This window comes from Crotalus tigris, unplaced genomic scaffold (genome assembly GCF_016545835.1).
Source record: "Crotalus tigris isolate CLP2741 ecotype Arizona unplaced genomic scaffold, ASM1654583v1 scf7180000018368.3068619, whole genome shotgun sequence".
NCBI classification, from domain to species: domain Eukaryota; kingdom Metazoa; phylum Chordata; class Lepidosauria; order Squamata; family Viperidae; genus Crotalus; species Crotalus tigris.
Window position 1 is genome coordinate 2,821,551 of NW_024096968.1, and position 26,249 is coordinate 2,847,799.

Below are 26,249 nucleotides of genomic sequence, written 5' to 3' on the forward strand. Positions count from 1 at the left end.
CATGTCAGCCCTAATCCTCCTTCTCTCTAGACTGGCCATACCCAATTCCTGCAACTGCTGTACGTATGTTTTTGTCTCCAGGCCCTTAATCATCTTAATTGCTCTTCTTTGCACTTTTTCCAAAGTCTCAACATCTTTTGATATTTATTTATTTATTTATTTATGAGACTTATATACCGCTTTAAGTGCCAGCACTCTCTAAGCGGTGTACACCAGTAAGCAATGTATATATATATATATATATATATATATATATATATATATATATATATATATATATATATATATATATTTACATTGCCCCCAACAATCTGGGTCCTCATTTTACCTACCCCGGAAGGATGGAAGGCTGAGTCAACCTTGATATGGTGACCAAAACTGGTTGCAGTGTTCCAGCTATGGTCTCACTCAGTGTTGGGATTCAAATATGTGAACAACCAGTTCTCTCTGTGGACGCTGCTTCTGGAAGTCCATTCTGGGCCTGGGCAACAAAAAATTAGTTACCGGTTCTGCCAAACTGGTGCGAAACGGCTGAATCCTACCACTAGTCTTACTAAGAATTTATAAAGCAGTACTAATACTTCACGTGATTTTGATTCTATGCCTCTGTTTATACAACCAAGGACTGTATTAGCTTTTTTGGCTATTGCTACACACCGCTGGCTCATGTTTAAGTGATCATCCACTAGGACTCCAGGGTCCCTTTCACAGCTATTGTTTTTGAGCCAGATTTCGCCTACTTTGTAGTTGTAACTTTGGTTTTTCTGCCTAGGTGTAAAACTAAAACTGCCTAGATGTAAAAACAAAGGGAAATATTTTGGGTTAGAATTTTAAAAAACAAAACAAAATTTGAATGATTGGTTAAATAGATAGATCTTGCTGATATGGATAAATTAACTTCTTTGATTAGAGAAAAGATGCTACCTAGATTCATTGGTGACTGGAAACCTCTTATAGACTTTTTGCATAAAAATTTAAAAAATGAATATGATTTATGGCTTTGATAATTAGACAGAATAGGTTAAAGAAAAAGGAGCATTGATGTAACCAGAGAAAGAGGTTAAAATATAACTGTACTTTTAACTGCTATGAGAAATATCAGAAGGCACTTGTTTTTTTATTTTTTATTTTTATGTACTTTTCTTCTCTTTGCTTGCTTACTTTTTTCCTTACTTTGTATTTGTTTGTATTCTTTATCTTTATCTAACATTATCCTGAGACATGTATATTTGTCTTCGTTCGTGCTGAACAATATTTAAAATTCAACCCTTGTTATCTGAGTCTGGACTATTTTTAGTTGATGTTCTGTTTTAAAAATGTATCTTATACACTAGTTATAGTAACAAAGTGATGATAAAGTTAATACTAAAGGAGGTTTAGAAGCTTTGAAACAGAATACAGGTTGGCTTAATTCCAAGTGTCAAAAGGAAATTGGCCAATTTAAATTTTCAAACCATGCATATCTGTTTATATTTGTTCCATATCCATCATGTTCAATTTGCCTAGAGCCACCCAGAATTAATAAGAGAATCCAAATTCAACTTCCAATTAAGTTCACTTCCATAAATTATATTGAAACAAAACCTGTCTTCCTATCTCTCTAAGCAGATAGATAATAAGCAAGCAAAATGTCAGGATCATACCCTGAAAAAAAATGAATATAAAGACCTCCTTCTGGATTAACAAATCTTCTGAGAGATGATGTGTGCTTTGCCAAGACAAGGCCTCCAATTGCTAAGTTACATCAAGGCAGCAACTCTGGTGTAAGTACTTTGGTCTCTGACAAGGAGCCAGTATAAATCAGCCTTCACCTGATGGCACTTCTGAAAAAGTTAAGATTCAGATCAGGATTGTAGACAGACGTTCGGGATCCTTGGCCTCAGACATTTAGCTAGCCATAAAATAATTCTTGGAACATATTTAAAGGGAAGGAATTTATTCTCCACATATATGCCTCAAGCAAAACTCTTCAATCAGAATGTGATGCATTGTTAGAGATTTATAACTATTAAGAACAGCAGCAGCACTTAATAAGAGTAGTGGTCCTCATATTTTTACAACCAGCAATCCTGGCTTGCCCCATGGATTTTTGAATGCAGCTTTTTCTTCTGCCCCCTTTTCACTTTCTCCCTTGCTTCTTTCACCTTTATGGAAAATAAATGAGTAGTAATGAGATCATTAGACTACTTCTGAATCCAATCCGACTGCTTAACAGCCAACATACTAATGAAGGCATAAAATAACCCGAAAATCCTTTTTTACTTGCACATAAAATTTTCTGCTTTGTCATCTAATAAATGTTTGTCTATCTGTCTGAGAGACAGAGAAACTCTTTAACACCTACATGTTTGTATTTTGTATTAAATATAAAAACTAAATTTTAAGAGGAAAATATTATATAAAAATAAGAATTAAAATTTGTTGTTGAACCAAACTTTATTCTGCTAGTGATTCACTCTACTTCTCTGGACTTAAATCATCCTCTCCAAAACTTGTTAAAGAAGGATACCAAGGTGAATTTAATTCTGTCTCTTAGTTTAGCTGTGACCAGCATATAAATATTTTAACTTTTATGAGCACCATTTGGAGAAATAGGTTACAAAGGAAGAAATGAAAAGCAGCTATAAACCATTAGCTTGAACATTCATTTAAAAAGTGAGAATAATATTGCAGCCTACATCCACATCTTTCATTCTTGATCAGTCCTCAACTGATTAAAACTTTAACCCTTTGGAAGACATTTCACTGCAGCCCAATCAACTCAATGGTTATTTTCTCTGCTTTTTATGCAAAACATTAGCCTTTATAGTTTGACTATTCCGTTAAGCATGGCATTAAGAAATTATATGTACACATGGTCATCTTTTATATAAGTGCTTATATGTCTTATGTAATATCAGTGCTGTTAATAAAGGCATGAATGAAATATCATGAAACAAACTTTTTTATTCTCTCTCTATGGCTCATGGGAAAGGCTGTTTCTGAGACCTGCAGTTTCAGTCCTATGAAAATTCTCTGTAAGTTTTGATTTTATTTAAATGTGTGTGTTTGTGTCATCCAATATTATCACTGCTAAAAACAATTCCAAAGCAGATTGCATCAATCATATATGTCCTAAGAACTGATGAAAGTAGCCGGCCTACCCTACTGCAAGGCCAAATTCTAAGAGTCATTGCTAGTATGGTCATACCTTTTATCTTCTGGTTTGTTTGAAAAAAAAACACTCAAGAAATAGAAAAAACAAAAATAGGAATAAACTAATGCTAGAGTTTAACGCTGCATAGGAATTGCTCATTGGCAATGGACTGGGAACTGCACAGCAGCTCATTACTTCTTTGTGATAAATAGTATTTATGGCAAGAGATACTGTACTGAGTAAAACATACCCAACTAATTTAAGTGATAAAGCACCACCATATGCCAGAGAAAGATAAAGGAGGAACCAGACCAGAGCAACTTGTGACATCCCCTTTTCAAGTAGGTGTCGTCCAGATGTGTTGCAGCACATGGTCATTCTAAATGGGAATGATAGGAATTATATTGGAGTCTAATACATCTGGAGGGTTTTGCATTGCTGAGAAATTAAATAGAGACAGGAACTAAGAGCAAGATTTATTTGCTGAGCCACAAGAAACATTTCATATGTTAGTTCAACAGATATAACTCCACAAATATATTCAAATTCTTCCTGACTTCTCTGAAGTATTTCTGGCTGAACCATCATTTACAGTTCTTATATTCAGAAGACTTCCTCTAAGCAGAAAAGAACAAAAGGAAGAGAAACTCTATTGGTAGATCATGAGAAGGTTTATTCTGGCCAATAATTCCAAATATTTTAATGAGAGCAATAACAAAATTATCTTCTACTCTTCACAAGTCCTCTATAAATATACTGGGGTTTTTTTTGGGGGGGGGACTTAGAAGTATCAAGAAATGGATTTTTCTATTCAAGTTATGTAGACTTGAGTTGTTTCCAATATTCAGAAATCCCCTGAATTTCATCTCTTCATCTCATCTCTGCACTAGATAAAACTGGTGACCCTTGAATCTACTAAAAAGCAAATTAAATTTTACGAACCTGATGTTTGCCCACATGGTTCTGCATTAGCAAAAGATGACAATTCCAGGTCTCACTACTGCATCAGCCATTTCTATCTAGAAATTTAGTTGCTTGAGTTACAACAGGCTTAATTTATTTAATTGTGAAAACTGTTTTTAAAAAATCATTTGGAAAGATGGAATTTGGAAACAGGAGGGACAGATGCTTAACTTCCATTTCTAAACAACTCATCTCCCTGCTGGAATTTTAAGTATTTGCTCCAAATACTCTAGAACAGCAAGTTAAATTAGACATCACTATTTGTCTTATGGTCAACACTAAGACTCTATAATTTGATGTTGCTGAATGAAACCAAAACTTTTAGAGGGAATACAAACTTTTATCTGAATACAAATAACTGTACAAATTATTTTTAAGGACACTTAATCTGTTTCTACTTTGTGAATTCTGTTGGGTGTAAGTCAATGTAAAATTCACCTAAAATGTAAGTCACAATGTAAAATTCACCTAAAATTCAATAATTTTATTATTATTATTTTTAATCCACTCACCCTAACCCTGCAAGTTTCTCAATGTTTGTCTATAATCCTGGCATAACTTTTCCATTTAATTACATTATACTGATCCAAGATCAGTAGAAAGCTTTTATTGTTCATGAAGTGAGTCCTATGATGCATGCCAGCCAACATTAATTAATGTTACCTGCCAAAAAAAACCCCATACAATCAGTCAGTTTCACTTGAGTAGAAATTGGCCACTGTTGTTAACTGGGCTTTAATTATGAACTTTATTTATTGTTTGTTAGATTTATATCTCACCTTTTTTCTTTTGAATACAAGGCAGCAGCCATAGTGATACCTCCTTCATTTTTTTCATAAGCTACGCTGACCTAAGAGAAAATGATTGACCCCAAATAAACCAGTGAACTGCCATAGCTGAGAATGGACTTGAACCTAGATCTCTCTAATCTTAAGATTTTTAACCACTACATCATACTGGCTCAATGCAACAAGGAGTAAGCTTCTCTATACCTATTTGTAAGGTATATAGTGATATCCACCGTATGTGAGGTGGCTCTCCAGGACTTTCAATGGATGTCTTTTACATCTCTTACAACCTGATCCCAGGAATTTGGAAATGAAATCTGAGATAATCTTCAGGCAGTCATATGCTAATTTAAATTATGATTCTTATCCAAGGAATTATACCAAAATGATAAAAAATGAATAAGCTGCTCTTCATTGCAGATATATAAAGTACCACAGTCACTGTGTGAAAAGCTTAAGCCCTCTTTAAGCCCATTCAATTGTCTTTGTCACTTTATATCACTCCATTGTGTTCAGTCTTCCAGCTGCAGAAGAACTAGTGATATAATGCATGATGCTTACTGTTAATATAGGTCAAGTTTCATGCTATGGCCCTGTACAAGATGCGTTCTTCAACTTCTGTATTCTAGCCATAGTATTAGGATCACAGAGATTTATATTGCTGTCTAAAGCTGTATGAAATTATCTGCTCTAGAAATCCAGGAGTCTTCTCCTCACTGCACACTTAGCACTGGGTTGACTGCTTTAAAGAAGGAAAGAAATTCCATTGTGCAAGCAGAAGCCTATTTATGCAACTGAATATCATCCGTTCCATATGAAAAAAAGGTTTATAAGATATCATGTTTCAATCAATAAATTGTGTTAGATTTTTATAATTTCTCTCAATCTTAATTCTCAATTCTACTACAAATGTTAATCATCATTCTGAAAAGTATATTTAAGAATGTTAATTATTATGGTGTTTTCCTATTATTTTTTAAAAGGTAATTTCATTTGTATTTACTACTTGTTGAGAACAATGTAGGAGAGCAGCTTTGTCAATCTACAGAAACAAAAATCAGGAGGAATCTGATAGTATTTTTTTCCTCATCTAATACATTTTCACGACTGAAAGTTTATGTCCTTCAATAAAATTTGTTAATCAGAAAAGGTGCTATCTGACTTCTGGTTTTTAATCTCCTTTGAAAAATCTTTCATCTTTCTCCACATAAAATAAAACAGCCATTTCAGCATAATCCTCTCGGTAGGTATGGTACAAGAATATGTAAAACTGAAATGTTTTGACTTCAGATGTTATCAGAACATAGCAACCGAAGACCTAAGTCCAATGTGTCTATCAAATGTCACTTCAAGTTCTATGCAAAAAAAAAAAAAAATGAGCAGGTGGCTTTTTATCTGGTACTGGATCTTGGCAGCAAGCCCTATTATCCCAGTACTGCCTTCTTATAAGAATGTCCTTCTTAAAATGATGATTTAAAAAAAAAAACCCTAGTAAAATGGGAGTATTCTCCTAACTAGAAAACTAGTTATGGTAGGAGATATGAACTGAAGTTTTGTTCTTCATAGGACTTTTTGTGTGTATATAAAAACACGGTGCAATAGGAGTAAAATATTGTATGGATATTTTCAGAGGAGAACAAATAAAGGCAGTTGATTAAAGCCTTAAGATACCAATATGTTTGTCTTTTTCAGCTGGAAGTACAGTTTACAGGTATTGCAGAACTTCCCTTAGTATGTAAATTGGTCATCATTTCAGATTGCAGCTGTAATTCCATAATCTTGTCTCCAAAATACCTCATTGCGTGCACACACACACACACACACACACACACACACACACACAATGCCCTATTCTTTCCACAATTAGAGACCAGAGCATCCAATCAAAATTATTTACATACTTGAAATTCATTGTTTACTGGTTAACTGCTTCTTAACTGTAGAGTAAGGAAAATGATCTTGGTGGAAATATGCAGAGGCTATTGCCTAGGCAAAAAGGATTGAAGGATTTTCTTAAAAATCCAGAACAGCCAAATAACATTCAGAAGAGCTCAGACAGACACAGATCTAATTCACTTAACTGTAAGGAGGGGTAGGTGGTATATGGTACAGCCAGACTTGAAAGATTCTGTTATTATAGCCAACTTCAGGAAAGTAATTGTAGCCTTCCTATGGAATTGATGGTCATGGTCTGGTGTATCTTGCTGGACTGACATTAACAGCCCTCCTTGGCTCCTGTTTAGTAACCCATGGGACTGAATGGATTTAATTCCTCAAGTCAATTCAATTTATCTAAAATTGACATTCACTGAACTTTCTTCCAAGTATTCAGCATCATAGTATTAAGCCATCATCTCTATGCATAGGTTTTAATGATGAATTTGCCTATAATAGGATAAGGTTGCAGTTCCGTTACCTATTCTTTCCTCCAAGCTTCTTAGTGTGCAGTTCTTGGGTGGCTTGATTACTTGTCTTCAATATTTCATACAGTGTAGTCTTCTTAGGAGAAGAATGGCACAGCTATTTGCTTTTTAATAAAAATTTGGAGGAACTTGAAGGGACTAGTTCAATACATCTCTTAATCTATTTAGGAATAGCAATCATAGGCATAATGGGGCACTGGAATATTTCCAATTATACCTGAAACATTTAACTGAAATTTCCCTTTAGAATACTCTGCTATGAATCCATATACTGTCAAATCAACAGGCAGGCACATTTTCCTAAGGAATCCCTTTAATTCTTTACATGCCAATGGCGCTGAAGAGTCACACTGAAAATTTGGGGAGATCTAGTGACAGTACAGTCATTGTTTTGTGATTTCAGATAAAAATAATCAGGTCTAATTTAAAAGTATTTAAAACATGTTATCACGGTATATTAGAGGCAACAGAATAAAGTGTATCCTTTTTATTATAAAAACGTTCAGTGATTTTTATTGAGCAAAGCTGATTTGTTTAAAGCTATGAATTTTCATTACAGCAATCTTAATTGTGATTATTATGAAGCAGGATTGTGAGACTAAAGAAGTGCATACAGGTGAAGTCTGGCTAAACACCTCAGGGATATCTCTGAAATGTCTCCAGAAAGAAAACAGCAAGTTTTACAGCAACCCACTGGTTTTCATTTGTTTTGCTCCAGAATAAGTATGAGCTCATTAGCATGTAATCCATAAAAAGGTCAGGTTTAATTCCTGTAGAGTATAGGATATTGTTCCTCAGTGCAGCAGTAAGATCACTTTAAATTCTGAATTTAACCATTTGAGGTGGCCATTCCCACTCTTCTGTTCTCTGCTGTTTAGACAGTGATGTACATGATTTCATTCAAAAATGGGATAAACACCTCTACTGCCTTAGCTTCTGCATTCAACCCACATTCCTATCTTGAAGGCATCACTAATCTGGTTTATTCAGAAGAAAATCCACATGAAAGTTATTCTGTTTTAGTGAACTTGCTTAGGATAAGGCTGCATATCCTATGCAATTCATTCTATCGCACAAACTAATGCCCAAAATAGCTTTCTCAGACTTGGTAGATAGATCTAACCGCAATTTCCACAATTCCAAGCCAAATGGTGCCTGTAAAGTGAATGCATTCACCATTTCTACCACTATTTAAATATAAATTAATATTTTTAAACATGCATGATAAAATAATGGATTAATCAATAAATATTAATATATATTTAGATAAATTTAAATTGGTTGTAGATTCTAAGAAAGGTTGCTTTAAAGGCAGACAGCTGAACATTTATGTCTTTTTTTTCAAGACATCTGCAATTAAATCTCTGGGCATATTCTCATTTTTATTAGAAACCAAGTTCGGGGAGGGTTTTTTTAATGATTTTTCTGATACCTACATGACGCAGTGGAACAAGAAAAGCAGGGACAAGAAACGCATGCTTTTTCCACAACTTCAAGGGAGGACTTGACATGTAAATTTAAAAGCAAGAGTTACTTAAATGGCTTTTTTGGACAGCCTCCCCCAAACAGTAGACAAAATTGCATTGTTTACAAAAATTTATTAATACAAACTTTACACACTTTAAAATAACAGTGCTCAAAGTCCCAGCGGAGACCATGAGTGTTTATAATCATACTTTTTTTATTCTTACCGCAGTGCTTTTGTGATACTCAAGTTGCTACACAGAAAAAGGAGAGGAAAAAATAGATAGATATAGATATAAATATTTCCAAAAGACTAACATCTAACCTCAGTGATCACTGGATTTCCAAAGAGGATTCACTGGATTTAAGGCTCTTGGCGATAGCTTTTTTACAAACAGGCGATCACTGGCCGGATGGAAAAACGGACCCCGGCGGACTGGCTGCAACTAACTAGCTCACTGACTGGCGGGGCTAAGCTGATCGCCACAAGCAAGTCAAAGGCAGAGCGCAAGACAGCAGCCCGCGAGGTCGCAGCCTCCGCACCAAGCACGTGACGCGCGCGCGCACACACACACACAGCACTTACACACAAACATACATTTAAAAAAAAAAAAAAAAAGGGCCGCGCGCGGCAGGAAAAGTTCTGCCTGCTGTTTTCGTCAGAGAAGCGGCTCGCGAGAAATTCTACCCAAACGAGAAAGGGGAAATGGGGTGGGAGGGGGAAAAAAAAAAAAAAGAAAGGCAAGCGGATGTCTTGCAGCATTGTAGGGCCACTAAATAGCCATCTGTGATCTCGTGGCGATTTAAAAAGGCGAAGGGAAGGCACGGAAAGTTGCGTCCTACAGCACATGGCCTGAACGGGGGGCGAAACTCCAAAGGAAGTTGCGCTCAGACCCCGCTCCGTCCTCGGGTCGAAGGCCCGCGGGCCGCAGACGACCTCATTGGAGCCCTGAGGAAAGCTGCCCTGGCTGCAGTACTTGGGGCCCCGGTTGGACAGAGGGTGATTTCCTGCTCTAAGGCGGGGGGTTTCAAAGCCAAGGCTAGGCCGGGTTTAAAGTCTGCCCTATTTTTCCAAGCCCCGTGGCGCTGGCTCCAGTCCCTTCCCACCGGTGCCCCAGGAGGGTTGATCGGAGAAGGATCAAGATGCCTAGCTCCCAAATTGTCAGCTTATGTGCGACAGAGGGTCACCGCCGACTGAGCCAGAGAGCTGGCGATTCCTATGGGAGGGTTTATTAGGGTAAAATCAAGCGGAGCGGTCAGTTCAGACTGAAGTTCCACTAGTCGTTCAAGATCACCTTTGGAAGGAGAATATTTTTAAAAATTGCATGCGCCTTAAGACAATTTGTTGTGGTACTCTTTTATGCCTTATAATTAGGAAAACAGGTGAAGCAGTTACACTTTGTAAACAAGGAAGTATTCTCTTGGACTGGAGGAGCCTAAAGTATTAAGCTGTTTGAAATCATTGTCACTTGCTGTGCAATATACATATATTGAGGAAATCAGCTGTAAGTGGCTGAATATACAGCCAGCATTTATCAAGTGTGCAGGGTGGGGAATGGAGCACATTTTGCCACTAGCTTTCCATTTCCCACTCCTGTTTTGGAAATAAAACTCTCAAACCTATTTTTTCAGCCATTTAAAAAAAAAGGGATGAGGGCATCAAATGTTTCTATCCAGTATATATTTTCTATACACTCTGACCACCCTAAGCCACAATTCAATCAATCCAAAGCAATCTCATAAAAGTGGATTTACACCAATATACCTAGCTGAACACCCAACTTAAAGGGGGGATTAAGAAATATGTCTAAATAGGATTTTTTTCTCTCATTGAAATGACTAAGAAATTCTCCTGAGAAAGTATGAAGAGAAGGTCAGGTAAATCTATCATTTGAAAAACCACCAAAGGTCTTGAGACACCTTAAATACTAACGAATGTGGTCGTTGGTGTTGAAGGTGCCCCAATCTATGCTGAAGAACATTCTGGTATTTAAAAAGCCATGCCCTTGATTTTAGTGGATACCAAGTGATTGGTTTACTGCTCATTTTCCTAATTATTTGGATAACTTCAGTTTATTCATATCTGAGAGTGGCATTGTGTGCAGGTCCACCATAGTCTAGACAGGTGAATGAACAAGGTTTAGCTTGGTTCCAATAGAGTTCCAATAGAGGTAGGGAAAGCTTTTTGATCACAACACTTTTATTGGATTAAATCCAAATCCTGCCAACTGAATCAGGAGATATATTTAGTTGTTCATTCTCCAGACGAGAGAAGGGGAGAAAATTAAGTACCTTCTCAGTTAATTTCTAAATAATTCCACTCCATTCCAATCCCACCCTCGCCCACCTCCCCATCACATTTCCAAATCCCCATCCATACAGAAAGATGATTGATAAATATCAGAAACTGAAGCGCAGATGAACACTACACATTCTAGTATGACAAAAGTTGATTGTATGAAATAAATTTTACTAAGCGGTTAAAGCCATGATGTAGAAAAATACATTTTAAACCTCCAAACTCAATTAATCAACAAGGAACCAAAAGAATTAAAATATATATTTTTAAAAGAACCTTTTCTGTAATAGTGCGTTAAATATTTAGTAGTAGATATAGATATATAGTCGCTACAACAAGGGAAGGGGGCCTGAAACAGTCTTACAATCAGAGCTCGCGTCATAACAAAACTCAAAAATGCCTGAGGCGTTCACAATATAATTTGTTCGTTGTTGTTTTCAAGCCAAAACAAACGGAAATGACCCGGATGGAAAACACAACATTGCGAGAGAGGCCAAAAGGGAAGGGATGCGTAAAATCTACGGGCAACACCGAAGGCGAAAAACGTGGCTCCCCCTGGCCAGGCCCGGAGGGGCGATTCCAAATAGAAAAGGCCGGCCAATAGAGCAAGATGCGAGGGCGCCTGGGCAGCACTGGAGAGGTGCACGGGATCCTTTGTAGCACGTGGTGGCCCTAAATCTCTGGGGAGGGCTCGAAGATACCACGGTGCGAATTTTGGGGTGTCCCCTAGGGTTATTTCGTGCCTTACTAGAAAACGAGTCCAACAAGGCGAACAGTCCTGGTTGGATTCCACCTCCTGATAAACTGGTTTTCTAGTGGCAGAGCGTTTCTTTCTGCCCCTCCCAGACCTAGTTGAAGTGGTACCGTCCGCTACATTGCGCGAAGCGAGATAACTAATTTATTTAACTTTGAGTCTGGATTGCGTCGATCCAAACTCAGAAGAACTGGGGAAGAGGTATTTCTTCTGTTCCTTAAGGGAAGCTTTCTAACTCCTATAGTTATTTCTAGAAAAGAAAAGTATGATTAGGTGGGCACTTAGAAACCAACTTACTCTTATGATTTGGAGGAAGGGCTTCCCCCACCGTATCCTTCCCTGAAAAATGCATATGGGTACATTTTCTCTTACTAACTGAACGGAGCAGCTACAGTACTGCACAGTACTGAGCCCTAGATCTTTAAGCAGACCGTAACGGCCCATAGTTTCTAAGTAGCAGGACGATCTGCTGAATGGGAAGAGGAGAGTCAAAAAAAAAAAAAAAACCGACTAGAGGGCAGCAGAAAGGTTCATGCTGCATATTGTGTAGCCCTGACTAAGCTCACTCTTCGGGGGGGGGGGCAGACTGATTCTTAGGAAGATGTCAAGGAAATAAGGCAACGCCTTCTCTAGCCCGATGGGGAGGGGGTTATTCGGGAAAGACTCAAAGGGGGCAGAGATGCTCTCTGCTCAAGAGCATCCTGAACCCCCTTGGAACAGAGTATTTTTCTGAATGTACAGTAGCAAGTGGAGAATAGTTATTCTTTCAACCCTGTCGTAAATAAAAATACTCTCCTTTATTTTCCATTACAAAAATAGGAATCATATTCAAAGCAATGATTGTCTCCCTCTTACTTTCCAACTCTTCTATTTTATATAAAAACGTAAGCTTAGAGGAATGTCCTCATTCTTTTGTGCAAAGCTAACCACTAAAAGACTATTAGTCCGGTCTGTTCACTAACTACGCAGAGTTTTACCCAAATCACTACCTTTCAAACAGTAAGGTAGCTGTCTGGGGATGGTAGGAATTGTAATCAAGCACATTTGAAAGGAATCTGGTTGGGGAAAGCTCTATAACTAATGCATTCTTATCCAATATTTATTGGTTATTTTATATCTATTTATTTAAAGGATTGGTCTACAAAGTAGATCTGTGCGTTTCTCTAGTGCTTACTCTTAATTTAATTTTTTATACAAAAGAAAAACAATATTATTATCAAAATAGTCATTTAATGGCTTTACTTCATACATAAATACATGTTTAGATAACATAGGAGAGTGGTGATTGATCAGTCAGTTTGGAAATGACTTTGGGGGAGGGGTGGGTCCTCTCAGATTTTTTTTTCCCCAGGGGGGACTCTTGTGTACACAGGAGTGGTTGGGAGCTCATCGCTACAAATAAGCTACTCGCCGTCCTTTGTTTTTAACTCTTTGTTTATACCTTTTACCCAGGACTGCTGCCAAGTATTTCTTGACAGCCATTTGTTTTCTGTAGCGGCTGTAGCTATCTGTGAATATGCCATCAGAGTGCCTTTTGGAAAGGGGTTCTGAGTCGTCCTCCAGGCTGCTGGCCCCACTGCAAGGCAAAGAAAGAAAAGCAAACCATAGTTGGTACAACATTGGGGTCTACAGACAGCACCAGTAAAAGCAGAAGCAAAATCTCTGGGGAGAGCAAGGAAGAAGGAATTAAAATGTACCGAATGGAAACACCTGGTGGTCACTGAAAATAGCAGTGACTAAGATCCCAATAGTTGGGCTTTGGAAAGGGACTTTTCACACCTGTGTGGATAAGCAGTTTCTTGAATTCTGTTTCTTTTATTAGCTAGATCCTTTTAACCTTTGATAAGCCTGCTTACTTTGCATTTTAGGTGGCAATGCTGAGGATCATGGCTCCCTCTTTTTCTTCCAGACCAAATGTCCCAACCTCCTCCCAGAAGGTTTGCCTGCCTTGATCATACCCATTCCTTTTTTTTATTTCTTTTTAATAACCTAATGATTTTTCCAATCATTATTTGCCTTCACTCAAACATATCCCCAAAAATTTGGGCTGGGTGGGAATTGGAATGTTTTTGTTCTTCTTTATGTGCTTGGTTGATGAGCAGCTAAAGCAACACGTAGGCTGTGGGGTGGAAACCAAGGGGAATATCAGTGCTATGCTCTTCCTTGAGGAGGAGACAAAGGATTTCTCTGAACACGCTGCGGAAGTTGAAGACTGATCACAATGCAAGCCGACAGTCGGGGACACCAGCTCATCAGGTTCTGCATTATTCATGAATAAATTGTGTAATCCATTCTCCCCTTCATTAAAATGTTGCCTTCTGCTGATAGGTACAGTGACACATACGAGCATGCTGGGCTGCTATCAGTCTAGGAGATTTGATTTCAAGCCACTAAGACTGGGAGGTACTGTTCCCAAGTCCTTCTCTTGTGCTATCCATTTAATTTTCATGCCACAAAGTCCTTGATAACTCTATACCTGGATCAATGGAAATGTGATCTTTTCTTCCTCTGAGACAGAGACCTTTAGCATTGATTCATCACAGAGCAGGTTGGGGCAGCAGGGGCAGCATCCCTAAAGGACTGAAGTGTACAGTAACTGAGGTTGTTTTATCAGATGACCTTTTCATGCAGTCAGTCTGAAGGGGTGCTAACAATTCAGAATTGCAAATCAAAGAACTTAGTCCAACTGATTTTAATGACCCCTCAATAGATTGCACACTAAGGATATTCAGATTGGTACCCCAGGGTAACAACAAAAGGGGGGTGTTAAATATTCTTCTGAATTTTGCATCCAGACTTTGTAGAGGAAAAAAAGAACAAGGAGATTATTGGCCAAGGAAGCAATATTATACAAAGGACCTGTCTTTTGCATTCAAATCAATGCTCCTTGTCCAGAAAGATGTTCCACTGAGACCAAATGAGGGAAGCTTATTTCCATAAAAATACATTTAGGATTGCAACCCTACAGTCCAAGTCTTGCACATTGCACAGCAGCATCCAGGATGAATCAAGCTATTGGACCACAGGCCAGCAAGGAGGCTGGCAAGTCAGATCAGAAATTCATTGCTATGAATGAAAGAATGTGTGTAGTGCATAGGTTAAGTACTGTGATGCAAAAGGCATTTTTCATTTCTTCCATCAAAGACATGGGACTGCAAGAGATTCAAGCACATGCCCAGTGGAAAGAAAGTCCATTTTGCTTAAAGCACACATCATCTTGAGGAGGAAGAGAGAGAAAGAGACCTCCTGCTGAGCATCTAAATAATACATTGTGGCTGTTTAATACATTTAGCAGTCCTGAGGGTGGAGTTGTCAGTAAGCCTTGTTTCTTTAAAAGCAGCTTCTTTTGCCTTCTAACACAAGCACAAACAAACAAGAATCTGCAGATAAGAGATAACATCTTACCCCACCCGCTTGGCCATCAGAGAATGCAGATACTTCCTTGCAGATAACTGGCCCAGCACTTTTCTGTAGGCTTTATTAAGTATCCCATCTGCATGCCTAAAAAGGTGAAGTGGAAAGAGCAGAAATTAAAGTAAAAAAAGCAACAAGGGGTTCTGATTACCCCATTCCCATGGACAACATAAACACACACACACACACACACCGATGGGCCATCGAGGAGCAGGGCAAGACCGCTGGGAGGGCGCCGGCATCAGCCTGGCCCCTACTTCTCCTTGGTATTCCCCAGGGAGACCGGGCCGCGCCTATCTTGGCAACGGCGTCTGGCTGTCAAAACCAGCTGCCTCCCCCCTCCCCCACCCCGTCGACTTCAAAGGCTGGGCGAAGTAGGCTGATGGCTGCCGACTCCCGATTCTCGTTTTTCCAGGGTGGGGAAGAAGCGGTAAGTCTAATTTCGTCTGCCTTCCTGTGCTGGCCACCTTTTCCCATTCTTTGTTCGTCCGGGCTGCCTCTGGACTCTTCCAGAGGGACGCCGTTGATTTGGCTCTCTCTTTCCTCCTCCTTCAAGACAAAGCTCGGGAGCGCAAGGGAAACCCGCCCGCCACACCCACCGATGTGAGCTGGGATGTAAGCGCCACCACCAGCCCTGGACGACTGTTCCCGGGCGCTCTGCTTGCAGCAGCATCCTTCAAAATATACTGCTCCAAAAAATAAAGGGAACACAAACGTATGGGATCCTATACGTTTGTGTTCCCTTTATTTTTTTTTTTATTTTTTTTGAGCAGTATATATAAATGCAACATTAAATCACCTTTTGTCCGGCGGGTAATACAAAGTATACATGTCGTCCAGCATGGAGGAAGGGTCGGCTATGCTGAGGGGTTCGCTGTCAAAGGCATAGTCCGAAAGAGTGTTGCCCTCTTCATCGTACATTTCATCTTCCAGCCTACTGAAGGAGAACAGAGGCACAAGCTTTGCCTTAATTTGTGGGGATGCATCGGAGGAGCGATTTGGGAAGGGGAAGGATGGGAGTCGGTAAGCAGATGGGCGCCTACCCGCCACCTCTGCCTGATTAAGAGGGGTATTTCCTGGAAAGAGAGAAAGGCACCACCAACCCTGTTACACACCTGCTGCTGCTGCTGCAAAAGCCCAGCTGCCCATCCCGACAAACCTCAAAATGAGAGAAACGACACTTCCCTATACAAGCTGGGAATTTGGAACCGGTTGTCCAGCTAACTCTGGGACGATTGCCAATTTTTTGGAAAGAAGGCCCGGGGTAGAAAGATAAAAACTCAGCCTAAGTCTGAGCAAGCGCCTCCCCTGGGCTAGCGCTTTGGGTCGCCCTTCCGCTTTTAGTCTGCCAATAAACCCGTTTTGCAAAGGGACAAAGGCGGATCTGAGAGATCAATGCGGTAAGGATTGGTTTTTTTTTTTTTTTTCTCAAGTCCAAAATCGCCCGACTCCTCTCCTGACCCAGATGCCAACTGACCCGCACTGCCTTCACCTAACCTGCGGGTGTATTTCTTAGTTCCCCAGGACAATGGAAACCCCAAAAGGAAGAAACGGGGCCTTGGGCGCCAGTCCTGGAACTGGAAGGGCAACGGAGACAGGGGCACTAGCGGGTTGGCCTGGAACACCAAAGCTTGCCACGAAACCAAGAAATGCAAGGTAGACTGGCTGCTGCCGGCGGACTTGCATTTTCTGGGAAACAAGGTTGTTCCCTTTCGCCCACCAGCCTCCTACGACAACGAAACTCTCTCAGGGCGCTTCTGCGCGTTTCTTGGCGAGGCGCAGTTGACAGACGAAGAACCCCAACGCTGAAATCGTTGCCTGGGGGATCTAAGAGAGCTGGCTTCGCTACCATTGTAGAGCTTCCTTCCCTTCCCACTGTATTCACCCCCTTGAATGCATACACACCCACGCCCACACAGAGGACCCTTTTCTTCCCCCTCACTTCGCCTTGTAGCCTTCCCTTCCTCCCCCTCCACTACCATCACCACCCCGCCTCCTGTTCCCTCCGCCGTTTCTCCGCTTTTAGGTCATTGTGCATCTCCGGCAGTTATTTTCGTCGGCGGAACTCTGGCAGGAGCGATCAATAATAGATGCTCCTCAAGTGTTTCGTGGCTGCTAATTCAGGCGTTTGAAGGCTGCCGGCGCCCTCTGAGCCAAGAAGGGAAGGAATGCCTCTCACCCGGTTCAGGCTGCTGCTTTCCAACGCCCCCCCCCCCCCATTCCATCCCATACAGGTGGGATTCGGGGAGAGGGAAGGACAAGAGCGGATAATCGTCCCGAGAACGGGGTGGGTGTGGACAAAGCTGGTTCATTTCAGGACAATCTCGGAGTCTGCGCAGCAGCGCAATTTGCGCTTTTCGGCCGCTCGTTCTGCGATTGCCAAGAGTGCGCCGCAGTCCCCCTTTCCGGTGGGAGGGAAAGCCTGTTTTTGTCCCCAGGATTGGTGGAAGGGGGAAAAAACCCAACCTCCCCCACCCTTTCTCTCCCCGCGCCTACGCGCCTCCCAATTCGTCTAGACTAGAATCCAGCAATGTCTTGAACTTCTTAAAGTTTCCCTAAAGGGCTTCGCAGCTCTCGGTGCTGGGAGGAGGCAAAGCGCGGGAGCGTTTTCTTCTCGAGAAGCAGCCCGCAGGCCGGCTTTCCTCGACTAAAACTGATTTCCCTCAAGTAGCTTTGGCAGATTTTTCGAAATGTTCCAACTAGTCTGCATACCCCTCCTTGCCAAGCCTTAATTTGATTAATTTGGGCTTTAGCTGGCAACTAATGTAGACTGCCCTTGAATAAGGAGGTGTTACTCAGCCAAATAGCGATTTCTGTTTATTTTGTGCCAGAAATTTGTATACATCTTATTAGCTCTCCTCAAGTCCCTGCTTTATTTTTTCAGTCACATACTACTTTGGTTCTCTCCTATCCTTCAAAGTCACCAAACCTTTGAGATTAAGAAGCGCACGGGGGATACCACAACGGCCATCCTTTATTGACACCCCTGTGTGGATTATGAAACAAATCTTGTGGCACATAACGACAACTAGAGTCCCATACTAAATCCTTCTTTGCATTTTTGGGACCAGTCTGGCAAACCAAGCGGAGTTTGAAATTAATGATATTAAATCTTCAAAGTAATAAGTAGTTTTTTCTTATTCAATAGACTTTTGTGAATTTATTTTAAAGAAGTGATTGATTTGGAATTTATTGCTAAACAATATATTTAAATTTGGGGCCATAAGAAAGTGACTTGAAGGAGGTAGTTAAAAACAGTCCTAGAAGATATTATTACAGGATAATCATGTCCTGCTAAGGCATGTAGACATGCAATCTTTTGGGTTTTTTTCTAGGAATTCCAGAAATAAATTACATGAAAAAAATAACTGACACGCCTAGAGGGAAGGAGGAGTCTAACAGTCTTCCTACATTTCCTTACAATGACAGGAAATGAGGTAAGAAACCAACTGCCTCCCGAACTGAAAATCATTGGGATCCGATAACCCCATTCTGAGAATCTGTATTAGCCAACCTTTCAAATCTTAGAAGAAAGTCAGCAGACAGAAAGCATTAGCCAACCAATGCAGCCATTTGGGAGAAAAAATTGGCCCTACACTACGTACTGCTTGACTTCAGTCTGGACTACACTTCAGTTAATCTAAATTTCATAGAATTAAAAATGTTGGCTACTACAAAATTAAGACACCAATGGGTCTATCTCAGCTCCTGGAGTTTTATTACCAGTTAGAGAAATGTTTTTCTACTGCTTTCTTCCAAGACAGGTTTCCAGCTTCCCATGCGAACTTACATCCCTGGGATGTTCTGGTGGTCTCCCATTCAATTACTAACCGGGATCAATCTTCTTTCAAATTAGCCGATGTACAGGCATCTACTGAAATAAACTGGCATTTATCAGGTAAATCAAATGGTCTGGCAATTCTCTGAAAATCTATCATGTACAAAAGGAATAATTTCATTGTACATTAGATATGGTTTCAACCCTTGATTTGTACTACCAGCAATGTAATAGATGATGCAATGTAATAGGTGTTTTAACTGCAGTCAAATACCTTCCTCTAGTAACTTCTTTAATGCCTGCCAGATAATAGGGTATCAGCAACCAAATTCCAGATCAAAAATAAATAGAGTTCTAGTGTATACATGTACAATTTTATCCTGGAATCTACATAGATATTTACATAGTTTCATTGTAAGGCTGCTAGATAACAATTGATCTAAGAGTAACATTTATTAAACGTTTTAGGCTAACTTCTGGAAAATTATGTACATACTCATATTTAGAAATAAATTTCATTGGGATAACTGGCTCTTGCTTCTGAGTAAGCATGGCCATCACTAATGCTTAGCATTAATAAGAATTTCTACATTTTTTCTTTATGATGGAGATAAGCTCAAAGATATGTAAATAACACTTACAAAGGTGTTTTATCCATTGTGATCCTAAACATGCACCTATAGAGTACTATTCTAGGATTATTTAGGATACTAATTTGAAAAGGGGAAACCACTGACTTTGTGTTTCAGTCAGGGATTCCCAAGAGATTGTGATAGAAAAGTCTAGTCCAAAGAACTCCCCCCACCTTACCCAAATCAAAATTATTGCTCTGGAGGAAGACCAGAAGAAGAATAAATCTTGCCAACTTGAGGCAAGATCTAAGAGATGGAAGCTTCCACTGAGCAATAAATTAAGCAAAACGCACGCACGCACACATACATGCATATGCACTCAAGCACGCACGCGCGTTTTCTTGTTCCCTCTCTCACACACGCATATATACACACCCCAGTCAAAATACTGTAACCTCACACGTTTTGTTGGACATTCCGTTCTCCCACACTACTAGAGGATTGCGGCTTGTCTTGAAACTAAGAGTCCAAGTGGGCCACCATTGGGGTCCATACAAAAGAAAGAACCAGGCGATGGCCCTCTGCGATCTCAATTTTTCCAGTCCGCCTTAGCAGAAATTGCCCTCCCCTTTTGCCAGATGTGGCGAAGTCGTCTTGGATGGGGGACTAAGTTCGCGAGCTCTAACCTGGACAACTCCGAGCGAGACGGCCGAGCCGCAAAGGAGCAGACGAGCAAGGCGCTCCGGGCGGCGAACGACTCTGACTAGGGGGCGGGGAAGGAAGAGTAGGGCACTTACCTCAGCGCGGGGTACTGAAGTCCAGCAGCAGCGGCGGCAGCAGCAGGTGAGCAGTAGACGCTGCAGTGCATAATCAGCCCATAGAGCAGCAGGGCGAGAAACGCTTTGCTGCACATCGCCACTCTGGGAAGGAAGGAAGGAAGGAAGGAAGGAAGGAAGGAAGGAAGGAAGGAAGGAAGGAAGGAAGGAAGGAAGGAAGGAAGGAAGGAAGGAAGGAAGGAAGGAAGGAAGGAAGGAAGGAGAGCGGCTGTCACAATTAGGCTCTTCTGGGGGCCCTGGACCCTCTCCAAGGGTTTGCCCGCTAAGAAAGAGGTTCCGTAAGCTTGGCCCATCAGGCACAGAGAAAGCTGCCTTTGGGATTGCGCCGTTTCCCTCCCCCTTTCCCTCCCCCATTCCTTCCCCTCCCTTCCTGATTTACGAGCCATTCATCCCGCTTAGCTGTCCCCAACCTGGCGTCCTCCAGAGCTGTTGCACTACAACTCTCTTACTCTTCGGCTGGCAGGATGAAAATTGTAGCCCAGCGCATCTGATCTAGTGCGACTTACCATTCAACTCGAGAGAGTGAGGACGAGACTAAGTCTGGATCCAAAAGGCTTTCTTCCGAACTTTCGGTGGCTATAGTTAATCCTCTTGAAGCATCGCTGCCTCTCTCTACTTCTCTGCCTCCCGTCCTCTGATGGGCAAAAGGGAAACCGCAGAAAGGGAGGGGGCGTGTGGGATAGACAGCAGAGCGACCGTTTGTTGTCTGCCTAACTTAAAAGGAGGGGGGGAGGAAATCCTCTCAAATTACAAAAAGAAAAAAAGTTTGCAGAAAGTAGAGCCTGACAGGGAGCGTTGAGACACCGAAGAGAGCAAGGGAAATAGAAAAAGAGCGGGCTGTTTAGGTGGGAAGAGCCCCAACTGATCAGAGCAGCAGCAGGTGAGAGCTAGCTGTGTTCTTCCGAGGTTTCGGAGCTTCTATCTTCACGGGGCTGCTTCTGACGTTCGTTGATATTTTCTCCGCTCTTATTTTTGTGTGTCTTCCAAGTTGAGGAATCTTCCGCTGTTTGCCGCTGACATCCACCCGCCTTCTCAGCTGTCAGATCTTTTGCATACTTGGCTTTCTGATCGACAGCTCTCGGTCGCAAACAGGAACCTCTCTCTCTCTCTCTCTCTCTCTCTCTCTCTCTCTCTCTCTCTCTCTCTCTCTCTGTGTGTGTGTGTGTGTCTCTCTCTCTCTCTTTCTCTCTCGTTGCCTTGCTGGGTGTCTAGCTTATTTTCTTTCGCTGTTGATGTGGCATTCGGATTTTTATTTGCCAATGACTTTTCATTTTTGTTGTTGCAGTCACGTAATAATCGGTATCAGAAAAGACGTCACCACTCCAGTTCCTCAAGGGACATAACGACTCTATGTCCAAGATGATGCGAACAGGAGTCATAAGCTTCTCATAAGCACTTGTTTTAAGTTACACTTCCTCCCACCCCATCCCCCAGCAACCCCTTCCATAGTTTTTTCAAACTAAAGTTTCAGTTAAATGTCTTCCTCCAATTTCACTTTTCTTTATATTTCTTTCATTACATTGAATTATATGTTTAATTTTTATTTATTTTTAGACCGTGTTTTTACTGCTTGTAAGCCACCCAGAATCACTGAGAGTGAGTGAGCAGCGATATACATTTTCTACATAAAGTAAACAATTTTTTAAAAAAAAACCTTTCTCACTCCTAAACTTCTTATTGAAAGCAGGATGGGATGGGAAAGATAAAATTTGATGGAAGTTAGTTTCAAATACAATTCCAAAAACATATCCTCCCAACTAAGTGACCTTTTTTTTCTTTTTCAACTGAAGACTTGCCACAATTCCTAAATACTATATTCTTGATTACAGAATCAAAAAATCTTGGGAACCATTTGCTGGTTCAGTTAAATACTGTAAAGAGGATTATTGCCTTGTCCTTGCTATAATCAATATTATTAGTTTGGGGAAACTGCTTGAAGCTATAGATTATTAGGAAATTTCTAATTATAAATAGCAATTGACAGTTTCTAGCCAGAGGGGGCAGGAGGTAGGAGAATAATTTCTTTCCTGGTGGAACTGTCCAAGCACAATGGTGCTGAACTGGCTTTGGCAAATAAACAAGGACCTGTGGGGAGGGGGAGAATGCCCTATGGAGCTCCAATATTGGAAGGCAAAGCAACGTTAGAAATTAATCAGCTAGTCCATAAGCTTAGTCCGGCTTATTGAAATGATATTTATTTCAAATTCTTCATTCACTGTTTTGATTTTTTTTTAAAAAAAAAATATTCCATGTGGCACTCCAGACTCAAAATAGATTGATCCTTTTAGATGTAAGGAAAATTGCACCAGATTTTATGCTTCTTTTAACTCCATCATAACACATAATGCAATACTTTTAACAACAAGCAATTATTTCTATGTTTGAAATAACAATGTTGAAACTATGAAAATATGAAAAAGAAGAAAAGTATTAGAATGACATGAATGCTAGTTTTAAAAAAGCAAGTTGGCAGCCTGAATACCCTCCAGATCAGCACACAGATCTTTCTTAAAATGTCAAATCCAGGAAATTCTTCAGGAAACTCTTCAAAACATCATTAGCTATTGCTTGGTCACCATTCCTAGACACCAACTATGAACAAAGATTCTTTTAAATCCACTTTTCAAATAACGTCCTATTGTTCCTTTGCTTCTGTTTCAAAAGTGAAGTCCAGATTTATTTTAAACTTTAGGAAAATGGGAAAGGACTTTTGATCATTTTAAGATGATGAAAACCAAGAATGAAATTAGCCATCGGGCTTTTACTTTCTGATTCAATTATTTGGTTTACAGGGATAAATAGGGGCCTTTTGGAACTTAAAACGCAACTCTTTGTTTTCCAGTAGTGAAAGAAATACAACAGCAGTAGGAATTGTAGTAAAATAATAATAGCAATAACAACAGAGATCAACCAAAGCAATCCTCTAATTTGTATTTAAGATTTTTGTATTTCAAAAGAATATAAACTTTTTTTTAAGAGTGTACCCCAGAAGTTTATGCAAATTTGAAGTTTTCTGATAAGAATCAGTGGGATTCTTGTAATATCGCCCTAGAGAAATTAGCTTTTTTCTCAAAGAACTGTGTAGATTTTCAGAATCCTGAATCCTTCGTGGAACATTTCACAACCAAAACCCTCCTGCAAGCTGCCTCTGCCACCTTGTGGGAAATTTAAAACCTGCATGGTTGAATGCTGTGCTTCAAAATCTGTTTTCCCCACCATACCAAGGTCTTGAAGATCCTTAAATCCATATCAGTTCTGTTTGCGCTTTTTTACCAATATTGTTCATAATTGATAACTTCATTATTCTTATGTTACTCTTGTACTAGATATCTGGAATATAAACTTTCCTGTTTGGGTAAATATTTGGACTATACAATTATTATATTGTTCATAAATATGTTCTTTTATATTGTTTATATTTTTATGTTTTCTTATCAAATTTTCACTGCACATCGTTTTTTTTCCATTTTCAGTTTGGAACTTTGATTTTTGGGGGTCTAGCTCATATTATTTTTGGTTAACCTGAGCACAATTTATGAAGAGTGAGTATATAAAAATTTCTAATAAAACTAATAACATAAAATATTCAGAAATATTTATATAAAAAAGACAAACATAAAGATCAGTCCCTTAAATAAACAATGCAATCAAAAATAACAATGATGAAAAAAGATCACAGTCCTAAATGTGCTCGTTTAGAAGCAGGTCTCACCGAATACAGTAGAAGTTCCTATTTAGCAAACACGCATAAAACTATAGAGATTCAAGTTATTTTTAAATAATCTTTGCTTCATGTGCACAGGATCTGGAAGAAAAAGTCAAAGCAGAATAAAGATTGATTTTAAAAGGCGTACATTTATATTTCATTAGAAAGACATAATTGTTAGATACACAGTCAGTCATAATTACATATTTAATTAGGCACACATGTGGTGTCATTAGACATTCATGTTCAAAATTTTGAATGAAGATGTAGTTTGAAATCACAGTGAAAATTCTCTTCTATTCCTTTCTGATTATAAGCTGTCAACTGAAGAAATATCTCTTCAGTGCAAACACTTCATTTCATTTTTGTACATGCTTTTTAGAAAACTGAAAACAAAAAAAGGACTTAGACAGACATAAAGAATGAAGTAGAACCTTTTGCTATATTTGTATTGCAGTATTCATATATGAAAAGAAATAGAAAACATGGCCCCTCAAAATCAGATTCCATGCGCCTCCCTTTAGTAAGAGAAATCATGAAATGAAATGTGACATATTAAAAGATACACAAAAGCAATGCAGAATCATCTAGATGCATCTCAGTATTTTTCACTCTGTTTCTCTCTTTCATACACCCACATACAAACAGAGTGCTTTCATATCCTTTTCCTTAAATCTTACCCTATCAAAACATTTTCTTTTACCCCAATCTGCTAACTAGTTCGCTGGTCTCTTTTCTCAAAAAAATCCCACTACAAGCCAACTATTAGAAGTACATGTGGTCTGCATAGGGATCATTACTACCATAAGATAAAAAATATTGTTTTCTTTTCTTTAATATAAACCAATTTTCAGAATAAATAGTGGATCTTTGAAATACTAATTCTTGGTTCAGATGTAGTGTCCTCTATATTTTCCTGTAGGCATTAACCTGATACCTTGACTGAAGATAGAAAAAGCAGCAGAAAGGAAAGCTTGTTGAATATTAAAAATAATAATCCCCAAAGGAGTGCAGAGAGATCGTTGTCATTATTATTATTTTTCTTCCACCATTTCTTAAAGGAAGCTGTGGTCAGGGGATTCTCGACATAGTCAAATGTTTTCTGGACTGCAAAGTCTTCACTTTGGTAGATAATCCATGTGAACTGATTATTCCACAGGATTGTTATAAAAATGCCTCAGTCCTGCAACATTCTTTCCTTCAAGATAGATTATAAATCAGAGTACCATCTGAACAATCATCATGAGTTATTATGTTTGGAATACCAATATTTATTTATCTTTCCTATACTTTGTAGGACTGAATCAAATGTAAATTATGAAGCATTCAAGAACCTCCTGGAAATTTCTTTTCATTCTGGTAAATCAGACTATTAATACTTTTGTTCTACTTCATTCTAAATGTGTCACAATACTACTGCAATTTTTGGTTTTTGTTCTGAACCTTTGAGGCACAAATTGTTTTTTCTCCTGTCTTAGTATCAGTTTATGATCCTAGCTTAGTTATAAAGCAAAAAGACATGATCTCCAAAGATTATGTTCCTTTTTAAAACTGACTCCTCTCCATTTTTCCTGTGGTTCTGCCAAGTTCAGGCTGTCTCATATCTTTTTTATTTGCTTTGTGTTTGAGTAAACTCCACAGCCTTCCACATTAAAGCACTTCATTGAATCCAAATTCAAATTTTGATTCTCTCTATTACAGGATGATCCTATTAAATCCCTACTTCCTTTTTTTTTTTTTGGTATCTTGAAAATAACTGAATCCTATATTTGCCTTGGGTTTGAATGCAACTGTGATAGTGAAGCCAAGAATTTAGAAAGTTTGGAAACATAGCTCTTTAAAAAACTGCAACCACTTAGACATCAGCACCTTCATTTGTATCCAGTTGTTTGAAATATGATTCTTTACAATGACATAGATCCCTGTTTAGCCCTGTCATTATTGCTTCAAGTACTTATATAACAGAACTCTCTTTATATATACTATCGAATGTTTATGAGCAATGATAATCTATAAGTAGTTAAGGCCTTTACTTCTTTCTGCAAATCTTCTGATTAATATTTAGTGTTTAATTTTATATTGAATTTAATGTTAATAGTTTCATTTAATTATCTGT

The 26,249-nt window shown here is 39.3% G+C and overlaps 1 protein-coding gene and 1 long non-coding RNA gene across 4 annotated transcripts; one reads left to right on the forward strand and one right to left on the reverse strand.

The window, feature by feature from the left end:
* Window positions 1-13,163: 13,163 nt before the first annotated feature.
* On the reverse strand, window positions 13,164-21,542 carry ADCYAP1 (adenylate cyclase activating polypeptide 1). Of its 3 annotated transcripts, none has more exons than XM_039351044.1 (5): window positions 20,934-21,542; window positions 20,389-20,511; window positions 16,041-16,175; window positions 15,233-15,328; window positions 13,164-13,403 (listed from the first exon to the last, which is right to left on the reverse strand). In XM_039351044.1, exons 2-5 carry the CDS (start codon window positions 20,502-20,504, stop codon window positions 13,220-13,222), a joined length of 531 nt encoding a protein of 176 aa, XP_039206978.1. In that variant the 5' UTR covers window positions 20,505-20,511; window positions 20,934-21,542; the 3' UTR covers window positions 13,164-13,219. The 3 variants fall into 3 exon arrangements, with proteins under 3 accessions (XP_039206978.1, XP_039206977.1, XP_039206979.1); XM_039351043.1 differs by having other exon boundaries at window positions 16,041-16,178; XM_039351045.1 differs by lacking the exons at window positions 16,041-16,175; window positions 20,389-20,511; window positions 20,934-21,542 and adding an exon at window positions 15,709-15,915.
* On the forward strand, window positions 18,469-25,554 carry LOC120311489. The gene is made up of 3 exons (XR_005557634.1): window positions 18,469-18,678; window positions 19,002-19,139; window positions 25,431-25,554. It is a non-coding gene; the product is annotated as an uncharacterized LOC120311489 (long non-coding RNA).
* The last annotated feature ends 695 nt before the right edge of the window (window positions 25,555-26,249 follow it).

Bases quoted from the DNA above. Each gene is read 5' to 3' on its own strand.
- ADCYAP1 (XM_039351043.1), bottom strand. From the start codon at position 20,504: ATGTGCAGCAAAGCGTTTCTCGCCCTGCTGCTCTATGGGCTGATTATG. The intron at 15,329-16,040 runs GTGATTTAATGT...TCACCTTTTTAG, and splicing joins TATTACCCGCCGGACAAAAG to GCATGCAGATGGGATACTTA. The intron at 13,404-15,232 runs GTAAGATGTTAT...TTTGCCTTGCAG, and splicing joins CTGATGGCCAAGCGGGTGGG to TGGGGCCAGCAGCCTGGAGG.